The sequence below is a fragment of the Sesamum indicum genome, linkage group LG6 (genome assembly GCF_026168435.1).
Source record: "Sesamum indicum cultivar Baizhima isolate 11 linkage group LG6, ASM2616843v1, whole genome shotgun sequence".
NCBI classification, from domain to species: Eukaryota; Viridiplantae; Streptophyta; class Magnoliopsida; order Lamiales; family Pedaliaceae; genus Sesamum; species Sesamum indicum.
Genome location: NC_142662.1, coordinates 2,341,953 through 2,364,865, shown reverse-complemented (window position 1 = coordinate 2,364,865; position 22,913 = coordinate 2,341,953). Strand labels below are relative to the sequence as shown.

General features: G+C 35.4%; 3 protein-coding genes and 1 pseudogene across 4 annotated transcripts; 2 read left to right on the top strand and 2 right to left on the bottom strand.

The window, feature by feature from the left end:
• The first annotated feature begins 3,662 nt into the window (after positions 1 to 3,662).
• LOC105165278 (BTB/POZ and MATH domain-containing protein 2) lies at positions 3,663 to 7,421 on the top strand. The gene is made up of 4 exons (XM_011084241.3): positions 3,663 to 4,432; positions 5,062 to 5,410; positions 6,147 to 6,423; positions 6,933 to 7,421. The coding sequence occupies exons 1-4, from the start codon at positions 4,005 to 4,007 to the stop codon at positions 7,109 to 7,111; spliced, it is 1,233 nt and encodes a 410-aa protein (XP_011082543.1). The 5' UTR covers positions 3,663 to 4,004; the 3' UTR covers positions 7,112 to 7,421.
• A 616-nt stretch (positions 7,422 to 8,037) lies between these two features.
• On the top strand, positions 8,038 to 12,561 carry LOC105165279 (sm-like protein LSM2). Its single transcript, XM_020694715.2, has 4 exons — positions 8,038 to 8,569; positions 10,920 to 11,603; positions 11,695 to 11,808; positions 11,894 to 12,561. Exons 1-2 carry the CDS (start codon positions 8,381 to 8,383, stop codon positions 11,037 to 11,039), a joined length of 309 nt encoding a protein of 102 aa, XP_020550374.1. The 5' UTR covers positions 8,038 to 8,380; the 3' UTR covers positions 11,040 to 11,603; positions 11,695 to 11,808; positions 11,894 to 12,561.
• Positions 11,278 to 13,747, bottom strand: LOC105165351 (endo-1,3;1,4-beta-D-glucanase-like; annotated as a pseudogene). Its single transcript, XR_016065918.1, has 8 exons — positions 13,437 to 13,747; positions 13,046 to 13,067; positions 12,755 to 12,843; positions 12,679 to 12,685; positions 12,215 to 12,335; positions 11,996 to 12,085; positions 11,690 to 11,791; positions 11,278 to 11,552 (listed from the first exon to the last, which is right to left on the bottom strand). The product of XR_016065918.1 is annotated as an endo-1,3;1,4-beta-D-glucanase-like (transcript).
• A 2,180-nt stretch (positions 13,748 to 15,927) lies between these two features.
• On the bottom strand, positions 15,928 to 22,913 carry LOC105165280 (hyperosmolality-gated Ca2+ permeable channel 1.7). Its single transcript, XM_011084244.3, has 12 exons — positions 22,700 to 22,913; positions 21,542 to 21,877; positions 21,232 to 21,381; positions 20,459 to 20,594; positions 20,170 to 20,271; positions 19,749 to 19,868; positions 19,532 to 19,612; positions 18,439 to 18,779; positions 17,565 to 17,810; positions 17,010 to 17,334; positions 16,657 to 16,893; positions 15,928 to 16,426 (listed from the first exon to the last, which is right to left on the bottom strand). Exons 2-12 carry the CDS (start codon positions 21,850 to 21,852, stop codon positions 16,172 to 16,174), a joined length of 2,304 nt encoding a protein of 767 aa, XP_011082546.1. The 5' UTR covers positions 21,853 to 21,877; positions 22,700 to 22,913; the 3' UTR covers positions 15,928 to 16,171.

Genomic DNA, 22,913 nt, shown 5'->3' with positions numbered 1-22,913 from the left:
GTGTAATTATATGTAAATCTGTTGTGATTTGAGAAATTACATTTAGTACCCTTAAAATTTGTTTCCATCTAACAAATAAGTCCTTTGGTTAGACAAAATTCACCAAATTTGCTGATGTTAACAAAACATATATATATTTATCCCCAATTGACTTATTACAGGTCAAATAAATATTTTTATAATCAAAATACCCTCATACGTTTTCGCACATTGGTACATGTAAGTAGGTATATTTTTTATCGTTATGAGGGTAGTTTAATCCGAAAAGTTATTTGACCTACAATAAATCAGTAATAAGTTAATCAGGGGGTAAATAGCAATCCTCATTCAATTTTTCTGTTAATATCAGCAAATTTAGTGAATTTTAACTAATGGAGGGACTTATTTGTTAGACGAAAGCAAACTTCAGGGGTGCTAGATGTAATTTTTTAAATCATAAGGGGTCTATGTGTAGTTACACCAAACCTCAGGAGGAGGGAGTGTAGTTATTCCTAAAAAAATATTAATTTGATATTTTTATTTTTATTTTTATCTTTGTAATATTAATATGTACAATTATATTTTTTAAAAAATAATAACAATAATTTAAAATATTTAATTTTATTATTTATAATTCACTTTTAATTTACTTGATACTATTAAATAAAAATTTAATCATTAAAGTTGAAATTTCTCATTTTATTTATTGATTATTATATTTGATGATTATCGTGGAATAAATTAGTGCAAATGTATATATAATATATAAAGAAAATTCAATATTAAAGCAAAATTAATTAGCCAAAGTCCCTTAGTAGGCATGCAAAATTTGTCAATTATATATTGACATATGCAATATATTTTTTTCATTAATTTGATATTTTTTATAAAATAAAATATTGATTAATGGATAAAATCAAGTATTGTCATGTATGAAATTTAAAGTATTCAAGGAAATTTAGATTTTTTTTGCCAACAAATGAAGCAAATATCAGTGATTCGATAATTTTATATCATATTTTGTGATTAAGCAAATATCCATTGTCCGCACGCACTCCGTACGGTTGCAGGCGGTGGTCGTGCGGAGAGCGTGCCAACAATGGATTATGCGCGCAGCCAGTGCCTAATGTATACTTTTATCGGGTGTTGCACGCACGGAGAAAACAACTCTACGGAGTTGGTTAGATGCTGCGAGCAAATAGCACACGATGTCTAGATGGTAGGATGTTGCCACACAGGCAGCCCCTTATGGGCTGCAGACTAGGTAAATGGCTTGTGGGTGCACGTGCAAGGAACGACAGATGCACGCAACACGAATTGATGTTGGTTGTTTAACTCAGCAATTGAGATGAACATTTGCTGAGGATTTCTATATGGTTTTAGGAGAACATGGCTGGAGTTGTGGGAGGCAATTGGCATCGTTCACTATTGTGACAATCGCTGTCCACTTGGCTCTACCGGACTCTTAGTCGGCTTGTTCTGATTGGCCCAACAGTGAGGGTTGTTCACTCCACATTTTTGTATTATTTTGCATCAGAGTTTCATGGTGAGTTGTGTGTGCAAGCTTGAGGTGCTTCTTGTATTCTTACTTGGTGATTAATGTAAAGTTAGGTTAATTCCTATAAACTATCGTGCATTGATTATTCTTGCTGTTAGTCTGTGCATATGTGTATTATTGACTTGCTAAATCTGATTTTGAACTATATCAAACACGAATGATATTGAGGTTGAGGAAAAGGCTAACTAGCACACCAGGTGAAAAATTTCTAGTCGTTGAAACCCCTATGACAGTTATTTTTTAGAGCTAGGTTCCATCTGGTTCTGTGAGTTTTGGCTATGGAAATGTTGAACATGTTGCTGAATTGGAGACACAAATTCATTGAATTATGGAGCTGCTTGGGCAACCCCAGATTCCCTACCAATGGCGCTGCTTCAGTAGGTTGAGACCTTGCGCTAGGGTCGATTCAATGCAGAAATTAGTGTTTATCGGGTTTTGTTGAGGGTCGAGTGACTTCTGTTGCTGAGGATGTGAGCATCTTCACTGATGTTGTTGATATGAAATTTGATGGTATTAAGATTGATATAGGTTTACTAAAGCGTGTTGTGGGCAGGGAGGAGGACCATGCTCCCTCGTCTATGGTGAAGGTTCCAAATTCGAGTGCACAAGAATATTCAAAGTGCTTAAGGCGGAGATCGAGTCGTTCGTCGAATGTGCACAATAAGTTATAGCATTTTATTCAAAGTGCTTAAGGCGAAGATCGAGTCATTCGTCGAATGTGCACAATAAGTTATAGCGTTTTATTCCGGACTACTAACACTAAGTCCTCGAATTATCATTATAAATATCCAAATATATTCTAAAAAAAATTCAAGTGACGAATCCACTTTCCAATCATCAAATTTAAAGTCAAGACTATTGCGTTTAATTCGAGATTACTGACATAAGCCTTCAAATTAACGTTATAAAAATTCAAACCAAATCAAAGGGAGATTTACAAAAAGATTTTACCTTTAAATTTGTCAAATACGTTCTTTGATTCTAATCAGAATTATTATGATAAAATACATGTCTGATTACATATTATGCACATGTGCTTGGTTATAATTGTTTCTAGATTTTATTTAGCTTAATGTTTGAGTGGCTGTAATATTTCCAAAAGTTCATAATGGTAACCCAATTGTTTTTCCTTTGAATCAACGAGGGAAGAACAAAACTGTGAATATGTTTTTTGATGCAATGAGTAGGTTTAGAACTTTATGTATATCTGCAATAAAAAATCACAAATATTTGTGGTAGATGAAAGTGAAATACTATTTCACTTATCATCATTCTTGATTAGGTTGATATGGATTAGGCTCGGCAACAGGACATGTCCGAGTGGATTGAGATGAACACAATACCCGTCCTATCGTGGTCTAAAACTCATTAGGGTGGCTCCAACCTGCTTGATCCGAATTTTTTTTTTAATTAAATTGTGAATTAAATATTCTTTGAGTTAATCAATAAAAATAATATACTTTATACAATTATTAAATATATTTTTACTATCATATAATTAATTTAAATTTAAATCAATTGATAATTATTATTATTTACAAGGTGAAGCTTCCAAATAAATTATTCTTAGAAAAAACAAGTAATTAATTCACCAATCATAATTTACACAAAATTAATATTTCAATTATATTAAATAAATAGCAAGTTGATCAAATATGCAACTAAAAATAGAGTTGATGCATTTAAGTATTACAAATGATTGCTGACATCACCCCAAACCCAAAGAATAGCAGAAAATGGTCTAAAGGCGCGAATGGCCTCCCAAATTTTCTCTGATTATCACACTTTTAATTGTCATCAGATAACTTTACGCTTTTTCGTCGCCACACGCGTGTACTGGAGCGCGTGGTTGGGTCAGAACCCCTGCAAACTCCCCCAACAATTAACACCACAAACTCCCATTCCGGGGGTCCCACTTTTACTGAAACTTTTTATAATTCCACATTTTCATTAAAATGCGCCAATCAGCTTTCAGAGAGTTCAATGGCGTGGGACTCTGTTTCAATGCTCTGCATGTACCTTATCATTACTCGGAGCAATTATTTTCTGCTACAACGGCTCTATATATATACACAGTCATCGTTTCTCATCTGCTAAACATTTCCTTTCTTTTTCTCTCTCTAAAAACTCTCCGCCCCCCCCCCCCCTCTCTCTCTCTCTTTCTCTCTCTCCGTCCATCTAATAAAGTACGGCTTCCATCATCCTCCTCCTCCTCCCTGAAGCCCTAGAATCGACCAATTGGAATTTGTCAATTCCAATTCAATCCGAAACCCTAGATTTTCCCGCAATCGCCCCCCGATTAAATCCCTCGAATCCATTTCCCGGCAATTTATATCGTTCGAATTTTGCTCAGATCTGACCTCAATTGCGTCATATTACCCCGTCATTTTGCAATTAGCTTAATTCAAGAACTTCTACGCAGTTCTATTATAAATTGTTGAACAAATTTAGAATTGTCAAGACGTGTATGGTTGTGATGGGTAGGGTTTACAAGGATACATCGAAGCCCTCTTCTTCGTCAGAGTCACCGTCTTCGCCGGCGGTGACGACATCAACGTCGATAACGGAGACCGTTAACGGATCGCACGACTTCAAGATCACTGGGTATTCATTGTCGAAGGGAATTGGGATTGGGAAGTACATAGCGTCGGATACGTTTATGGTTGGTGGATATGCGTGGGCGATTTATTTCTATCCCGATGGGAAGAGTGTGGAAGATAATGCGACTTATGTTTCGCTGTTTATCGCTTTGGCAAGCGAGGGCACGGATGTGAGGGCGCTTTTTGAGCTTACTCTTTTGGATCAGAGTGGAAGGGAGAGACACAAGGTTCATAGCCATTTCGGGAGGGCGTTGGAGAGTGGACCCTACACTCTTAAATATCGAGGCAGCATGTGGTGGGTCTTCCTCCCTTTCTTTGTGATTTCTCGTGTTGAATCTTTTTTGTGGGTGTTTTGGATTGTTTTAGTTGTGTAGTTTAGTCTAGTATATGAAGTTTGGTTGCCTTGCTGATTTTGAATTATCAATTATCTTCTTTCTACTATGCTAATGTCAGCTCTGAGGATTGCTGTCTGCTTTTATGTGCAGTGTGTTGAATTTTATTTCCTCATACTTACATTTAATGGCATTCCCATACAAGAGTTGCTCCTGTCTGAATTCTTTGTTTGCTTATTTTATGTTTATGTTATGGACCATAGTTGGTTTGTTTGAGATGCTGGGAGGTTCTTTGTAGCTGCCTCCTGTCATTGTTGTGAGGCAGATATCACTATGTCTAGATTTCCGAAATGGTTTCATTATGATATATTACCTACTTAGTGCAATTCCACACTGCTCTGAGAGGCACAATTTCCTTCAAGATTGAAAAGATTGTTTACATCTTATTCGAGGAAAACGATGTTATGGTACTTCTTAGCACTTAAAGATTAAAGAAATGGTGAATGGAAACTTTCCTGATATAATTACACTAGCTTTGCATGATGCCCGAATTTTTGTGCAGTCTAACATAAATCGGTAATTTTGGCTGCAGGGGATACAAGCGATTTTTCAAAAGAACTGCTCTGGAAGCATCTGACTACCTGAAAGATGACTGCCTTCAAGTTCATTGCTGCGTGGGTGTTGTTAAGTCTCACACAGAGGGACCTAAGATCTACTCTATACCATTACCCCCATCAGACATTGGTCAGCATTTTGGGAAGCTGCTGGAAAGTGGAAAAGGAACTGATGTAAATTTTGAAGTTGATGGAGAAACCTTTTCTGCTCATAAGTTAGTGCTTGCAGCTCGTTCTCCAGTATTTAGAGCTCAGTTATATGGTCCAATGAAGGATCAAAACACAGAGTGTATAAAAATTGAAGATATGGAGGCACCAGTTTTTAAGGTCTTTTGCACTTTTCTCTTCTAGAACTTTGGTTTTATTGTAGTGATATATATGTGTGTATGATAGTTTATTGCACATTTGATAATGTTTGTCTTCAGAGTTAGTTTCTACTAAATGGCTATTAACCACCTTTAACTTGTCAGTATACTAATTGCCGGTGGGGTAGCATTTTCCGCACTTCATCTTGCAGTCTTTCATTTACCAAAACCATAGCCAGAGTTGGTAAAACTTGTTTTCAAGCAAATAGCATAGTGCTGATAGTCCATGTTTTTTTTTGCGAGTAGGCCTGCTTTAGTTCCTGAATTTTGTAAATTTAACTAGTTGTGTGGCTTCGAAGAAAGGATATTTTGTTCAAGATGGAGTTTTAGTCTAAATAACTTTACTTAGAAGATAATTATAATGCAGAGATCAGTTTTCATATGGCTTCATAATTATGGGGTCTACAGATGTGCCTCTCTCTGTAGCAAAACAATTGAAACATATACCTTATCTTTCTGTATCAGCCTAGAGAAACAATTCTGTTTGCAGTTGCTTCATTAGTTATTTTGTGTCTTAATTGCGGCCTATAATGGAAGATTTGGCTTTCCAAGTTTGGATTACTTGATTAATTGATGTCAAAGTGCAGGTGAATTATACATTTGAGCATTGTTTTATTTGCAGTGGGGAACTTTGTGATTCTCTTAGATGCTTGACTCTGAGAGAATAACTTGTTTAATCTACTTTATGGACCTTCCAGGCTCTACTTCATTTTATATACTGGGATACACTACCAGACATGGAAGAGCTCACTGGATTGAACTCAAAATGGGCTTCAACATTGATGTCTCAGCATCTGCTTGCTGCTGCTGATCGGTATGGTTTAGATAGGCTTAGACTGCTCTGTGAGTCTAACCTATGTGAGGACATTGCTATCAATACTGTTGCAACAACACTAGCACTGGCAGAGCAGCACCACTGTTTCCAGCTGAAAGCTGTGTGTCTCAAATTTGTGGCATTGCCTGAAAATCTTAGAGGTATATATTATGTATGCATTTACTCTTACTCCATATTTAGGAAAAAGAACTGCTTATCTTCTATCAATTAGTTAAAGTCTGAGAAGTAGTAACATGGACATGTGGATGCACTAGGAGTTCTAGTTAAGTTTGTACAAAAGAATATGTCAGTATACTAATTGCCGGTGGTAGGTGCCATCTTGATTGATCCAGCTTAAAGTTGTATAATTTTTGCAGCATCTTTTCTGCTATGGTTTTGTAATTTCTGATTGCAATACATTTTGAGCACCATATAATGTATCAGGTTGTAATGTATTTTGAATATGATTATACTGGTTTAGTATCTTGAGCTTTTAGTCTAATTATTTTGTGGTTGTAGTTTAAGAATATGTAGGATTGGAAGGTGTGAGAATTGTGGGGGTGAAGAGAATATTTTGGGCCTTAACTCAGTAGGAACTTGATTATCTAGGATTCTAAAGTTTACAACCTACTTTTATTATCACTTATGGTTCAACTTTTCTTTAATGCAGCTGTTATGCAGACAGACGGTTTTGAATACTTGAAAGAAAGCTGTCCTCATGTTCTGACTGAATTATTAGAGTACGTTGCTAGGATCAATGAGCATTCTGTTGCGGTTGGCAAGCAAGGACTTGAAGCTATCCTAGACGGAAGTGATATCAATGGCAGACGCGTGAAGCAAAGACTATAGCATAAATTTCAATAGCTGAAAAACTGATAGCTTAGATCTTTCTTTAGGGTTATTAGAAACATTTTTCTTGTTGCAGCATCTAGTTCGACGCAGGTGTAAATGATTTTCTAGTCTTTTTTCCTTGTTTCTCTTGTTATCTGAAAGGTGGGTCTTTCTAGATCCTACTCAACATGTGCTCTACATCCGTTCTGAATTTGTAATTTGTGTATGGATCCCATGATTTTGTGGGTATGCTTCTGTGAATTTGTAATCTGAATGTCCTTGCTTGGCAGCAAACTCTTTTCAAGTCCCAAGGGGACTTGGCCAGATACGTCCATTCTATGTTGAAGTTGTGATGGAAAAATGTTTTAACTTTTGATTACTTATTTTTAGGCGACTAAGTTCTTTGCACAACTTTAGCCAATTTAGAGGGTGCTTGCGTGGAATTATAAGTATCTTATAAGATGTTACTAAGCGTTTTGTATTTTTATTTTTATTTTTTTGAAGAAAAGATCTTATAAGGTTTTAAAGTAAGAAGTTCAAAATTTTATAAATTCTTTAAAAAAGAAAGTAACGAGTTGGCATCTAACCTTAACAAATTCATTTAAATTAATTACAGATTTACACAACATTTTTTATAAATTTTATAATTTTATTTTATTCAAATATTTTAATAATTTATTTTCAAAATAAAATTTAATATTTTATAAAATGTACGACTTTATAAAAAAAAAATTCAATCAAAATATGAATGTATTTGATAAGGGTACTTGTTTTGATTTGTTCAAATTTGACTTGTGTATTCTTTATGATGCCAAACATTTGAAAAGAAATTTGTTTTATTCCCTCATGGTTTTTATATCATCAAACTACAATAAAGATATTAAATTTCTAAAAATTAGATTTTACGAATCAATTTTGTGTTTGTTATATCTCATTTCGACCAACTTAATTAGGCCTAAACAGTTGATTGAATAACAAGACACCCAAACGCCCCCTCACCCAACATGGGTACAACTGAAATTTATCAAACTGACCAACAAAGGCCATTAAAGTGCAAAAAGCAAACTGTTGGGGTCGTTTCTGCAAAATACAACTGAACTGAGTCTATATATACTTTACAAGAGTTCAGGTGCACTCTACCTCTCACATCATTCACGAATCGCCTTCAGCTTTTTGATTTTGAAGGAGACAGCAACACTAGGATTTCGATTACTCGGCGCGAGAATGGTAATGCATTTCCGTCATGCTTCTTCTTCTTCTTCTCCGATATTCTGTGTTTGAATTTGAATGTTGAGTTGCATGGAGATGTGTGTACAGTTGTTCCTCTCGGTTTTCAAGGATTTAGTGGGTAGTGAAGTGACGGTGGAATTGAAGGACGATTTAGCGGTGAGAGGAACTCTGCATGCGGTGGATCAGTTTCTTAACTTCAAGCTTGTAAACGTCAGGGTCGTTGATCCAGATAAGCATCCTCATATGGTAACCTAACTGTTTCTTTTCTTTCTTTTTTTTTAATTTAAATTCCCCCTCCCCATACATACTCTGTTCTATTGTTTAGTTTCACCATCCACAATAATGCTAACAGATTTCTTTGACCTACTCAAAATACAGCTAACAACCTCTTCAGTCTTGGAGGGTCTTTTTCTTTTTTATTTTTAATTTTATTATTTTAAATGATATTTTTATTCTTATTTTTCTATCGTTAAATCTCGTATACTATTAATATGATTTAAATTTATAAATGCTAGTCGAACACGCACATTCGATGTCTGTGCAAATACAATAATATTTTTATTAAATTAATAATTTATTATTAAAGCATAATTGAATAAAATAAAATAAAGAGAATAAATAAATAAAAGAAAATGCATATAAATATATATTAAAAAAAAAGGATGGGTGGAATAATAATTAGGGGTGAAGTAGTTAATTGAACAAGAAAAGTAATACATACCAAAAACCTGTAAGGCACCAAAACTACCTTCTTCAATAATATATATACGACTATATGTGGCATATTTATATATATGTGTATAATTAATTTAATTTTTTTAAATAAAATATGTTAATTACATTAATAAAATATTAAAACATAAAAAATATGATTAAATAATAAAAAATGAGAGAAGGGAAGGTGACGTGGAGGTTGAGAAAAGAAAAAATAAAAAATTAAGAAAATTGAGAAAATAAAATTTTGAAAAAAGAAAAAAAAATAATTGAATATTAAAAAATAAAAATTAATATATTAAAATTAAGTGACTCAACGAGGGTGTTCTCACTGTATAGATTTATAAATATATGTATTTCTTATATTTAATATATAAATTTATATATAGAGAGAGAGAGAAAGAGAGGGCGAGGGGCGGGAGGGGAGGAGATATATCGGAAGGAAGGAGGAGGCGCGTGGGGAAGGGGCGGCGGAAGGCGGGCGGACAGCGACCGGCGTGGAGGAGGCGGACAGTGGTGGTCGGGCGTCAGTTGCTGTGAGGAGGACGGCAGCGGCAGTGGGGGGTGACGGTGAGGAGGCGGAGAGGGGTGGGATGGGATGGGAGGGGAGGTGGTGGGTTGGAGAAGATGATACATTTTTTTGAATATATTTAATAAACACAAATATGATAAATATTTGTATATTGAATCTGGACTATTCATTTAAATTAAATGAAATTCGATGGGAGGGAGGTGGTGGGTTGGAGGAGATGATACATTTTTTTGAATATATTTAAATATTTTATATAGATTTAATAAATACAAATATGATAAATATTTCTATATTGAATCTGGACTATTCATTTAAATTAAATGAAATTCAAACTATTGAATTATGTGTTGAAATCGGATATTTGATTCAAACTCTAATGAAATCTACACCTCTGGAGCCAAGGGCTATTTGCTATATTTTGACTATAACCGGAGGTTTTTTAGTGCTTTATTTTCTTACAAAATTACCCGTCTGGTTTCTATAAAGGGAAAGTGTTCTGTTTTTTTCTTTGCATTATTGATGCTGCTCGGGGTGATTTTGGAGAGGATTTGATATTAGGGTTTCTGATATTCCTCGCTAATGGGATTAGGGTTGATCTTTGTGCCAATGTTGAGTAGTTAATTTTGAGTCCATGGTCACACTTGGAAAGCGTTTTGTGATTAAGAAAGCTATGGATTCACTGAGGAAGTATTTGGGGTGAATGTGGAGCTTATGATGGGAAGATGACGAAACTTGTGATGCATCGACATATTGTGGCGTCTTTATGCTAAGAATGATTTTTTTTTCCAATTATTCTGTTCTGGGATTGTCCATGTTGGAGTTGTGTTTTTATATTGCTGGATTTTATGTTGGATCCTTCAAATCTTTGCATGCTTCTTTATCTATCTTCTTGTTGTTTAGTTGATTTTTTCATGAGCATTAGAAACATGTAAAATTGGCTGAGAAATAATTAATTGTATTGATATCAAGTTACGTATTAGTATGCGGGCCTCGTGACTTCTTCCTCTTCGTGACTTTCTTGTCTTATCTCTTGGGTTTGAGGTCACAATAAAGTCTAAGGTTTACTGTCATGCACACTTTGATCCACATCCCATATATGCAATACAAGCATGAAAGGTATCATGGTTTATTGACTTTCCAGCAAACCATCTCCATTTTCTCCTTGTAAACGTGGGCTGGTGAAATCTCCAAAAGTAATGACATCAGAAAAAACTCTTCCTGATTCATGTTGCCACTGTTTCCTTTAGCAGGGCATGACTCTGTGGGAGTGCCTGCCTGTGTTTCCATGGATGGCTCCCAAGTTTCTATTACATTACTGTTAATGCACTGAAATTCTATCTACTCTGCCAGTTTTCTGTACAGAATTGCTTCATCAGGGGATCTGCAGTCAGGTACGTCCAGTTGCCACCTAATGAAGTTGATGTAGAACTTCTTCAAGATGCCACCAGAAGAGAAGCTCGAAGCAGCTAAGTCTCTCTCCCTCTCCTACCCGTGTGTTATGAGTGCAAAAGTGATTAATTCTTCATTGACAAATTTGGCCATTGTGTTTCTATATTCCCAGGAAAGACGTGCTTGAACACTTCCAGTTAATGCTGTCACGTTGAAACGGCTTTAGCACGACTGCTAATAAAAAAAATTTGACACTGCATTGGTTTTGATTTCTAGCAAGCATTATTTCCGGTCATTGTACAAGCGAACTATCATAAAGTCACGGAACAAGGTGAATCAAGATTCCAATATATCTTTCCATCAGTCCTTTTATGAAGCACATGACTATTGACATGACTACTGATACTTGGATTGCAACTAAAATTATAATCACACTTGTTGATGTTGTCCTCCTCATTTGACATGCTTAATAAACCAGTTCAGCATATCTTCATGCGCCTCCTCAGCAGATTTCACAGCCGTCTCGTCATCCGATTTGTACCTCACGGTCCACCCATGAACAATGCCGGGAAAGATTTTCACGAAGCTAGCAACCTAAGTCCGGAAAAAAGAGAGATGGCAAGCCTTGATCACCCATTCCAGCATGTATGTGATGGCTAATGTTTATCCATATACATGCATTTCATGGGTTTTGCAAAAAGATTATCTAGAAGCATTATTTGAGCCCATACCTCAGGTTTTGATGATAAGATCTCCTCAAAACTTTCTGACAAGATCTGGTGGGGTGAAATTGTCGATCTCAGCTGCCAGTATAGCAAGTGGTGCCTCAACCTCTGCAAAGAAATTGCAGGTTAGTTTACAGATATTTTCTTCAGGTGTAACTTGAGCTACGAGTCTCGCTACCCATATGTCCTTTAAGGAATTCATTTTTACAGGAGACTTGGCTACTGTCTAATGACAATGACACAACAGGTGTATAGACAAGTACAAAGGCTAGCGTACAATCAAACAAGCATGATAGGTTTCCCTGATCATACCCTTGGTATCATCTTCGGTAACAAACGACAGGTGCAATAAAACTCCAGCTTGGATAAGCCCTGACTTTGCTAGTTCCACAACCACCTTGGCTGATGGAAAAAGTAGTGGGTTTAGAATCAGAAGCAATAAGACTCCCTCATTCTAGCTTAGAAGCAGCATGTCCTGTCAAGGATAGACCAGAACATCCTTATGGTCTGAAGTTGACTATAAAATCTTACCACCATAGCAAAACCCAGCGGCACCAATTGCAGATATGCCTCTACTTTTCAGAGCTTCAATGACAGGTTTAGCATCTTCACATGCTTTAGCCTAACAGGGAGGAGTAAGAGCAAGTTAGAACTGCTTATGCATATCTCCCAACAGAAGCGAAGGGAAAACAAGAGAGCAAAAACTTCACGGCATAGACATAGATGTGTCTAAAACCATTATAATCAGATAAAGAACAGCAAGCATGAACCCCATGTATGATAATGGGGAATTAGGATACCAAAGAAACAAGTTGTTCATTCAATGAAAGCAAAAAATACAGGATTCTTGAACGATGTTTTAAGAGGCAATTAATGAAGATGCCCTAGCAGAAAATCAACGAGAAAAGAAGCTGTATTTTGCTAGACAAAATTGGACATTAAATCCACAATTTCAAAATCTGTCAGAATCCCAAGTAGGTATAAGCATTGAAAACAGGTTGACTGATGAAACAAGTTCGCTTCAATCCACCAGAGTAACGTATCTAAGACAATCAGTTCTGCATGCACAACAAAGCATTCTCAGGGTCATATGGATCTCCACAGAAGAAATCAGGAACCACCACATAAATCCAGCAGCTGCAACTTTGTCAGCTATTTTTCTTCGTATCAAAAATTAAAACCTCGCATCAGTCTGAAGAAAATAACACTCTAACAGAAGACAAGTTTGAAGTATCAATGCAATTCTACAGATTGCCATTAGTTCTGAAACATAGCTTTCATCTCCATCTCTACCCCAATCACTTTTTCATGTAATTTTGACCATGCATTAATTTATACAGATATCCTGGCAAGTAGGAATACCTCAAGTTTGGAGCTTCATATCCTGCAAAACAGTAAATTCCATAAGAAATCCAAAAGAAAAATCGTTCAACATTTTTCAATTGATTCTTTTACTACATACCCTCTTCCCAGTTTGATCTTACACATATCTCTCAAGCCTCCAAGATTAAAAGTCCACAACAACTCAGAGGAATGTTATCTGTTTCTTTCTGAATTACGTTTTAAAAGTCAAATCTTTTTAAAGTCTCTTTACTTCTTTATCCAAGAACACAAAATAGACATTTTCTCCTCCCTCTATAGACCCAATTCCAGCAGTCTAATATTAAAATAGAAAGAATTCACATGATGAAACAATCACCCACTGAACAAAAAGTACAACTTAGGACCAAAAGCAATTAGAAGGAATAATCACCGAAGACGTCTGAAGCAAGGAGCACTGCGAGTTTGGAGTCCGAGACGTATGTTTTAAGCCCGCCAACTTCAACCACTGACCCGACTCCGCTGCTGGGGCTCAACGTTGGTGGGTTCTCACAGCACTGGGGGCCCGACATCTATTGAGTAAGCGCAGAGTGTCCAGAAGATCAATGTGAAGTGAGTGAGTGGAGCTTTCGGACACGGAGAAGAAGGTTTATTTCTTGGTTCCAACTTCCAAGGTTGGGGAAGAAAGGGACATAGAACAAGAAAGTCTTGAAGCCTATTAATGCCGTTTGAGAAAACGTATATGGATAATTATACTGCCACCAACGTTGGTTCCGTTTCTCAAGTTTTTTTGTTGTTTAGAATATTATACTTAATATTTTGTATTTATTTTAGTTTAATAAAATAAAATTTTCTATTAATTAAAATATATTGAATCTATTGATTTAAAAAATAAATAATAAAAATCTATATTTACTCCTATTTAACTTATTATTAACTTGTCGGTCAAATAAATCAATTATAATTAAATAAAATTGGTATAGATATTATATTTAGTGAAAAATATAAATTCAAGATATTATAAATTATACAACTATAAAAATTATCGTATTAATAAAGAAAATATCCAGCTCAAAAAAAATATAATAAAGAAACTATCAATTGTATATATATATTAACATTCGACTAGCATTAATGTACATATATATTATATCTATTCAAAAGTTTAGGTAATAATTCATTTTTTTGTTATTGTAAAATAATTATCTATTAAAATTTTATTTAAAATTAAGCTAATGTCTTTATAAATGTGTCAAGAAAATAACAATTTATTTGATTATAATGGTATTATGTCTATTTTAGTCATTTTATCAATTAAAAACCTTATTATGCCAAATACCCTGACATCTTATAAGATGTTTACACATCTTATAAGCTTTAACATCTTATTTTATCTAAACACTTTATGAGTTTATTTTTAAAATAAGATCCAATATCTTATAAGCTCCCAAAACATCTTTAAAAAAGCTTAGCATAATACCCTCTTAATCGAGTGTAAATATGACTTTTCATTAATTTTTAACTAATATCAGCAAATTTGGTAAGTTTTGATTTATAGATAAGTTTATTTATTAAACAAAAATAAATATAGAGTACTGTCGCTGATTCCCTCTTTGAGCTTCCTACGAGTAGATCCTGAGAGCAGAATACACGTTAGACTTGCTGGGTAGTCCCCAGTTAAGGCCCTCTAATGCTTAAGTTAGAAAAGTGGGGTAGAAGGCGATCAACGGAGAACTAGTGAGATCAAAAAACGTGATAAAATGCACTTGTCATAAATGTTCATAAATACTGGTATTTATAGTATTCGGTACCGTTTAGGAACTTGCCACGTAGCATCATCTGGTTGTTCGAGTGTCAGGTGATCCGACAATTATCAAAGCGGACGGGTCAATTGGACCGAGTCAGGCCGAGCCAATCCACGTCTTCATGAACAAATCCTGCACTTTGCTGTAAATTTCTTTAAAATGGAAGGCAATTTAATCTTTTGCTAATTACCCTCATCAAACAATAGTATTATATAGATCCCTCAAGCATGTTTACTCATTTGGCGAGTTTTGAGAGAAAAAGAGAATCATTGAATTAGAGAGTGAATTGTGTAGCATACCAAAGATTGCTCTCCTCATATTCAAAACATACATAAAATAAATAATATTTTAGAGTTAATTACATTTAGATTCTCTCTAAAAAAAAATAAAGTAAAATTAGAATTTTTCTCAAAAAACTTTAAAAATTATATTTACACCCCCTTAAAAAAGTACCGTTTATACCTGACATCCTTTCATTAGGGTTTGGAAGAAAATATTGATATTAGTAAAAAAAAAAAAAATCATAAATTTTCTGTTTCACTCCTCATTCAACATTTCCATGTAATGATTTTGTAATTATAATGAAAAATATGTCATAATATTAAAATCACTCCATATATATATATTTGCAATTGTCCCATTATAAGTACAAAACTATAAATCAGAATGTTAAGATGAGGGCAAAATTAAAACTTTATTTATTTTTGTTTGATGAAGTCAATAATTTTCGTCCAAACCCTAACGGAAGTAGGTCGGGTATAAACGGATAATTTTTAGAGGAATTATGAATATAATTTCAAAACTTTTTTTAAAAAAAATATAATTTCACATTTTAAAAGGGGTATAAATATATTTAGACCCATTACTATATCCCTTTATTGTGTTTTTCAATTTTACACAACATTGCTTGGAAATAAATCTTCTATGTAAAACACACAATCCACTAATTCAAGTTTTGTATGTTGAATACCTGAAGTCATTAGTGTCTGATGAAACAGACATACCTAACCATAAGTTACTAAGGTTTCCAGCAACATGTCTTGCATCCACTAAAGTTCAGGAAACACACTACACTGCCCAGAAACAGAAGTATGTGCAAGAAACAAGCAGTAAGGCAGGTTAATCAACAATCTCTGATTCCTGATTCTAAACATGCAAACAACATACAAAATTTCGCAAGTTTTCCCTGCTGTTACACTCTGGTACAGGTCGTGCTATGATTTACAAGCTCTTTGTCGTTATCGATGTTTCTAGTCTGAGGATCCTATAACAAGATGATTTTGCCCAAACATTTGACATTCTGTTCTAGGGGCATTACAGTAGGAGAATAAGGAGTCAAGGAAAGAACACACACTGCCAATCCTCACACACTGGGAGGCGATTCATCTACAATTTCAGGACGCAAGCTACTAGAGGTAGACCGACTGTTTGATTGACTAGTCCTGTTGGTTGTTCTCTTGGTGGAAACAATTGAACTTTTATCCTCTTCTTCGACAGTCGGTGGTTCCTCCATATCCACGCCTTTGAAAACCGGATGAACATAAGCATCCTGAAGGTAAGCTTTCAAGTTTAGTTTTGGGTCTGTCGCCCTCTCCAACGTGTCTTTTATCGTTGCTTCCTGTTTTTGTATGCAAAGAATGATTCTGCATGAGCATAGTTTTGCCAACTAGAAAAGAGCAAAGGTTCACGAATTTCAATAAACAAGAACCCTTCATTGATCAGTCTAAGCATGATCACGGCTAATATGATCTACACATAACTGTGTTGTGGTTCATCGTACAAGAGATGTGAAAGAATATAATGAGTTTTTGAAGAATGGAAATTGAGTAGAAATGGGCTTGCACTAACCTGCAGTGGAAACTTCAGAAATGCTGACTCAAAGCGGCCCTTGCAGAAGTGATGAAACCAGAAGGTCAAGACAGGAAGTATAAGAAGTATTAGCGGAATTGATTTGCCAATAGTCTTTGTGCTCAGAAGTCCTAACAGCAGAATTTGTGATATCATTAGACCTGTGATTATACGACGATGCACATCTGGCCAAAATGCAGCAGCTGTCTCATACTTCTGATCATATACGTTGATGATCTAGACATAAGAATCGAATGCCAAATCTGATTAGTTTTTCTAGTTCAAACATAAACAGAACATTCTAATATTAAGTTATTGGTTACTTGAAGAAACTAATATAAAAAGGACCTTACCTGGTGGCGATAAATAGTATAGGAAAAGGCAAAGTAGGAAATGATGAAAGGCAAAATTAAAGGTGTGACTGCTGCATACACAAGTCCCAGCAGGAAATATAGTTGTGCGCGAGGCTCCGTTATGTGAAAAGTTATACAACCAGGATCAGTTGCTTGTTCCCTGTCCTTATCTGTCTTTACCAAGAAGGTGTTTTTGAGGTGGAATAAAATTAACGGAACCACTCTAAGGACCTCCACAGCAATGCCGGACCAACCATCAACCATTATGTAAGTTATAAAGAATGTTGCTTTCATTGGAATGGCAACACCGACTGTCTTTGGAATCCTACATGGGAGCAAACATAAAAATTCAACTCTCTAATTAGACATGCCATCTTAGAACATCAAAGAAAGTACTCCTGAAACATCCATGCCTATTGCAATAATTTATCCTGACCTTGGTGAAGTTGCATGTGTTTGACAGGTAATGAACATATTCATCAGACACTAAATAAAATTCCAATAACATGCTATTAGCAACTAATTCTTTCCGGGTAGAAGCAGAGTGTGACATACTCTGATGCAGACTGGTTAATAAACTTATGAAGCTGCTGGAATGCTGCTCCTGTGACGATACTTCCAAAGAAGACATTAACAAGTATAAAGAAATGATACTTTCCAGCTGTTCTTCTGTCCAGAGTTGAAAGAGACGTGTGACCTTCTATTTTAGACATTGCCATGAGAATTAATGGAAGAACTGCCATAAATATCTTTAGCGCTATTCCAGGAAGAAAACCTTGAATAACAGGCTTGAGCCGATCCCTGAAGTAGGAAAACCAATCATCTACTCATTATAAAGAACACAATATTCAAATGAAAATCAAGATTGGAAAGACATTCATTCAAATTTAAATAACATGATATGGTGCATAGAGACATTAAGCATCAACAGTCAATACGTCCGACTTATGCTAACACGATTACACATTGAGGAATGGGTTTGCAGAGAATGGGATGCATGCTGATAAGAATGAAGACACCAGGGTTAACTAAAACTTATTTATCCTTATAAATCATAAAGAATTAGTTTGAGAAAAGAAAAAAAATTCAACTCAAACTATTTCCAGTTTAAGAATCTTAAAAACTAGAAAATCATTATAAAATTTGGCATTACATTAACAGTGTACATATTTTATATTTGAGGACATCATTCACTGAAAATACTGAGACAAGTTAAATAACGCTTCTTCAGAAATATTGGACCAAAAATATCTTCAACAAACTTCTAGCTAGAAGTCCGGTTTTTTATTTGGCAGCTTGAAATGCAAGCATGAGAATAATTGCATCACCTCTATCCAGTGCCAAATTCAGCATTTCAAACACCATAAACTCTAAAGGAAATGAAAAACTAGCAAGAAGTCAGAAGAGCTTGAAAGATGTGATAGCTTACATTTCAATCACTGGTTTTAGGAATGGGAAAACCCTTTCAATGCCATCAATGCTTGCCAAGGATTGCACAAATGCTATAGGAATCATGAAAAAGAATGTGAGAAAGAACATGGCTACAGCAATTATCAGCCTGTTGACAGCAAGTTGAACGTATGGTATCGCAAGATTATCCCAGTAAACATCACGTGGCTCTGGAGCCCATTCTGTCACCCATAAAACTGGATCCCGTGATTGTTGCGTTTGTGCACAAACAGCAGCTCCCCATCGAGACCGAAATGAAACAAATGCTGCAGGGACTATGGACTTGGGATCACTCATGACCTTTTCCCTTTCTGCAGCTTCCTGCATAAGAAAATAAAGAAAAAGCCAGTCATTGAGGTATTAGGCAAGCGGGTAACAGTATCCACCCAATGCAAGGATCATTTCTTGGCTATCTTCCAAAAACATTGTATCATGCTAATACCTATATAACTGAGATCCTACAGTGAAAAATCGACTATGTAAATGAGATCCTATAGTGAAACTCGACTATATAACTGAGGTCCTATATTGAAACTTGACCGGTTGAACATTGGACCAGATCTTTAAGCTTATCCAGTAATAAGACTATCAAGGGTGCAAAAACAATGATGGTGAAATATACCCATTAGTCAGACTAAAAAATGATGCCAAACTATACCACATTGCAAGAACATAAGAAGAAAAAGATGTACATTAGTGATGCTCAGTTGAGTTTATTTTCTTCTGTATAACTGACATGTTTCTTACATGAGATAGATTTTTACATTGTGGCTAATATCAAGGCTTCCAGGAAGACTGAAGTCTTCAATTCCTGTCTCTACAATTTTTACTTGTTTTCTAAGGATCGAAACTGTTCTTTGTAAAAAATACTGTGTGCACTATAGCACAACAGCTTGGAAAGTTGGAAATACCAAAGAACATGAACCAAACATTTTGGTAAAACAATAAATGAACATTAACAAGCATATGATAACATGAAAAAGAAAGGGCATTGACAAAAACATAAAGGACAATTGTGAAAGAAATAGCACAAAAAAGCACAATGATATTATGTGTTAATGTAAAAGGCTTACCTCTTTAAGTACCCTTTCTATTTCTGCTTTATGGAAGTCAATGGCATCCACAGTCTTTCCATAAAGGCCCCATTTACCTGTCTATACACTTTAAGAAAATCAGATGACCATTTCAATATGTTAAAGGAACTAGAGGATCTCTATAATAAGTTATCATGAGGAGAATTTCACTGACCAAGCAGCGTTACAAAATACATCAAGATACAAGGGAATATACCTTTGTCGTTGGCCTGGTTTTTGGGTTTCTCTGGTAACACGTTTCATAGTAAGTAAGCCAATTCCTTAAACTATTCAACTCTTCCACCAACATGGCAAGCTGGTTTGCATTATATATGACCTGCAATCCAGTTATTCACAGGCTATGTAGAAGTACACTTTCAGGATAAAATGCATAATATTAGCTCATAGATACAATCTGTTCATCAGAATTATAAATCTTTAGAATTCTTGCCTATTTATATCTCTAGTCTTTAACAATTGAACGGAGGTGCTTTGGTCTCTTTGATCTAGTCTTTTTACCTTATTTTACCTTTCTCTTCTCACCCTAGCTAACCTTATTTTACTTGCACTTCAATGAGAAAGTACTATTTGTATTTAGTTGTTGACATGTCATAATTGAATTAAGTATAAATACAAACCTGATGTTGAAGATAATGACCAGGGTGATTTACGCAAAAGAAATGCTCCACGTGCTCGCTAACTGATTCATCAGTATCTGGAGGAATACTTCTTACAAGGACCTGAAACAGAATAAACTTATAAGCACCACAAGTTAAGCGATAGAGATTTGAGAAGATGGGGCCAAAAAAGACGTCTGCATTTAACTTGAAAAAATGTTGATGTAGGCATGCATAATAGTAAGCAGCTGAAAACGTTGAACACAAATAAAAAAAGTGTAATAGGAAGCATATTTTAGGCATAACTCACAGTGAATTGGTCCGGACGACGTTTTTCAGCAGCTATGAATCGCACCCTCTTGATAGTTACAATTTCGTATTCTTTGTAAAGGACATAGCATGTCCAAAATGTGAATAAATACGCCATTATTACATGTGCCACAAACCTGAATGGAAGTAACATGAGATCTAATCAAAATATACAAAAAAAAGGCATAATATCCAATTTGTGATAAACATTAAGAACGGAAAGAAGCATTCTATATTTTAAGCAAAGAATATGATAAGTGCGTAAAACCTATGGGTTGATTGACAAAATGGTACTTATGTCACTTTTTCTAAGAAAGAATAAATTTATATCATGAAATTGAAAACTTATATCCTACGATGCCATTGTGAACACCATTTTGCTTCTTACTCGTGCAAAATCTTGACCTTTACAAGGATGCAACATAAATCAGTGCATTATTCTACGGGAAGCACGATAACTTGAAAGCTAATGATTCAGGAATTTTTGGGTCCACGAATCTTTCAGTGAACCTGAGAAACTTTAATTTCACCATCAAGTGTTGTAAACACTAGCAAAACAAAAGAGAGAGATGATAAGCCTGCAATTGGTCTGCATATTTAACTCACTATACAAACAGCTGCATATGACAAAAATCTCATTAGCATGTTAGCCGTCAAAGTATAACTGGTTTAGTTGTAAGCATCTTCATGTGCAGAGACACTCCTGTATGTAAGAACTGAGATCGTTATATGCAAGTATCACGGCAAGACGACCAAGGAGAATAGAGTACGCACCTTAAAGATCCTGAAGGAACATTGGATATTGAAAGCTTGTCAATGTCACTGTATGTCAGATCTCTGTTCTTATCTAGCGTGTTTCCCGTCCAATTGACAGGCACCAATACTGCAAAAGCAAGTATAGCTATAGGGACAAATATTTTCAATCTGCAGTTGAGATTTTAATTAGAGAACTAAATAAGGACTCGAAATATAGGAATAGAATGTTGCTACGTGGTTCTAGCAAGCTCGTATGCATTGGCATGAAATTTTGCCTTTGATCACAACATGAAAACATTAAAGCCTTTTAAACCTTATATCTACTCACCCAAGGAGGTAAATTCTTATGTACGCAACAGAATCAAGCCCTGCATGATCAGTCAGCTCCGGCTCCGGCATTCTCAATGCTGCAGGCATCCAAGTCCAAAACATTACATAGGTTTTCCAGTCTAAATTGACGATGTTCTTCACCGCCCCAGTACTCCTGGGGCTTTCTCTTATGCCCTTTCTGTACCATTTTGCGAAGTACACTCTATCATTGACTGGTTGGAGCCGTAAGAAAGCAAAGCCCATAAGAAACCCCAACACGGATAAAATATTGATAGCAGCTGATGCAGAAATATCTTGAATAGTAGCCATTTTCTGATGCGAAGATTACTATCACCTGCACTTTAAATAATTAAAGTCAGTAAGTTTTTTCTTGTGTTGAATATATCGAGAAAATGCAATGAGCATGCCATATCTTGACATTAGCAAATTTTGAAGAAAGAATCAATATTTCCTCTACGTTGTAATCAACAAAACTTTTGAGACAATTTCACATGTATAACTTTAGAAGGATATTAGGTATCGACTCAAGGTTATCCCCCACTCAAATTATTTGTTATAGCTTCCTTGAAGCAAACAACTTATGACTTGATCTATTTCAATCAAATTACCTCAACTTATAAAAACATGTAGGATGTGGGCAGTTAATTTTTGTCGATCATAAATCTTAATGGGAACTATACCTGAAAAATCAAATATCAGGCTTGTGTTTTACAGAAACTGGGCATCCATAAATTATAATCCTACTGATGCAGAATGCAGTTAACTGCAAAGCCAATAAATCATACGGTATATGATTATGCTGAAACGGTATTAAGCAAGAATCTATATCTCACTAATATCCACAGGAACTAACAGCTCTTATGGTACTCCCCATGCACGACGCAAAAGAACAAAAAGAAAAGCAGCAGATATTAGATTTTCGATGCAAGAAAAATGTCTATCAAACCAAATCTGACGAGAAAGTTTCACCATGATTGAAAAGACACAGAAAGGATCATTCCAAAAGTATACAGAGAAGCAAAAGAAAGACTGAGCGATGAAAAAGATTAAAGCTTCTCAAAGAAGAATCTTCACATCCAGGATTGAAATAACCGAGAAGAAGTAGAAGAAACTATAAACACCTAATGATCATTCTTATTATCTGAATTGTTATTACCTCTATATCCTTGAGCTTTTACAATGGCGCAAATCGAGAACAATGTGCCGTATAACTGAAACTCCCGACCGATGAATCAGATTTGACGGAAGAAGATGAATGATCCGCAAAAATGGTTCCCGGAGGTGGAATTTTAGGGTGAATTGGCGGAGACGGCAAGAAGCTCTGCTACGGCCTACGTTCTCTGGTTTGGTGGTGGGAGTTTTGTCGTTCA

Coding starts and splice junctions, on each gene's coding strand:
- LOC105165278 (XM_011084241.3), top strand. CDS start 4,005: ATGGTTGTGATGGGTAGGGTTTACAAGGATACATCGAAGCCCTCTTCT. Junction 4,433..5,061: donor AAATATCGAGGCAGCATGTG/GTGGGTCTTCCT, acceptor TTTTGGCTGCAG/GGGATACAAGCGATTTTTCA. Junction 5,411..6,146: donor TGGAGGCACCAGTTTTTAAG/GTCTTTTGCACT, acceptor TGGACCTTCCAG/GCTCTACTTCATTTTATATA.
- LOC105165279 (XM_020694715.2), top strand. CDS start 8,381: ATGTTGAGTTGCATGGAGATGTGTGTACAGTTGTTCCTCTCGGTTTTC. Junction 8,570..10,919: donor CAGATAAGCATCCTCATATG/GTAACCTAACTG, acceptor CTACTCTGCCAG/TTTTCTGTACAGAATTGCTT.
- LOC105165280 (XM_011084244.3), bottom strand. CDS start 21,852: ATGGCTACTATTCAAGATATTTCTGCATCAGCTGCTATCAATATTTTA. Junction 21,382..21,541: donor ATAAGAATTTACCTCCTTGG/GTGAGTAGATAT, acceptor TCTCAACTGCAG/ATTGAAAATATTTGTCCCTA. Junction 20,272..20,458: donor GTCGTCCGGACCAATTCACT/GTGAGTTATGCC, acceptor ATTCTGTTTCAG/GTCCTTGTAAGAAGTATTCC.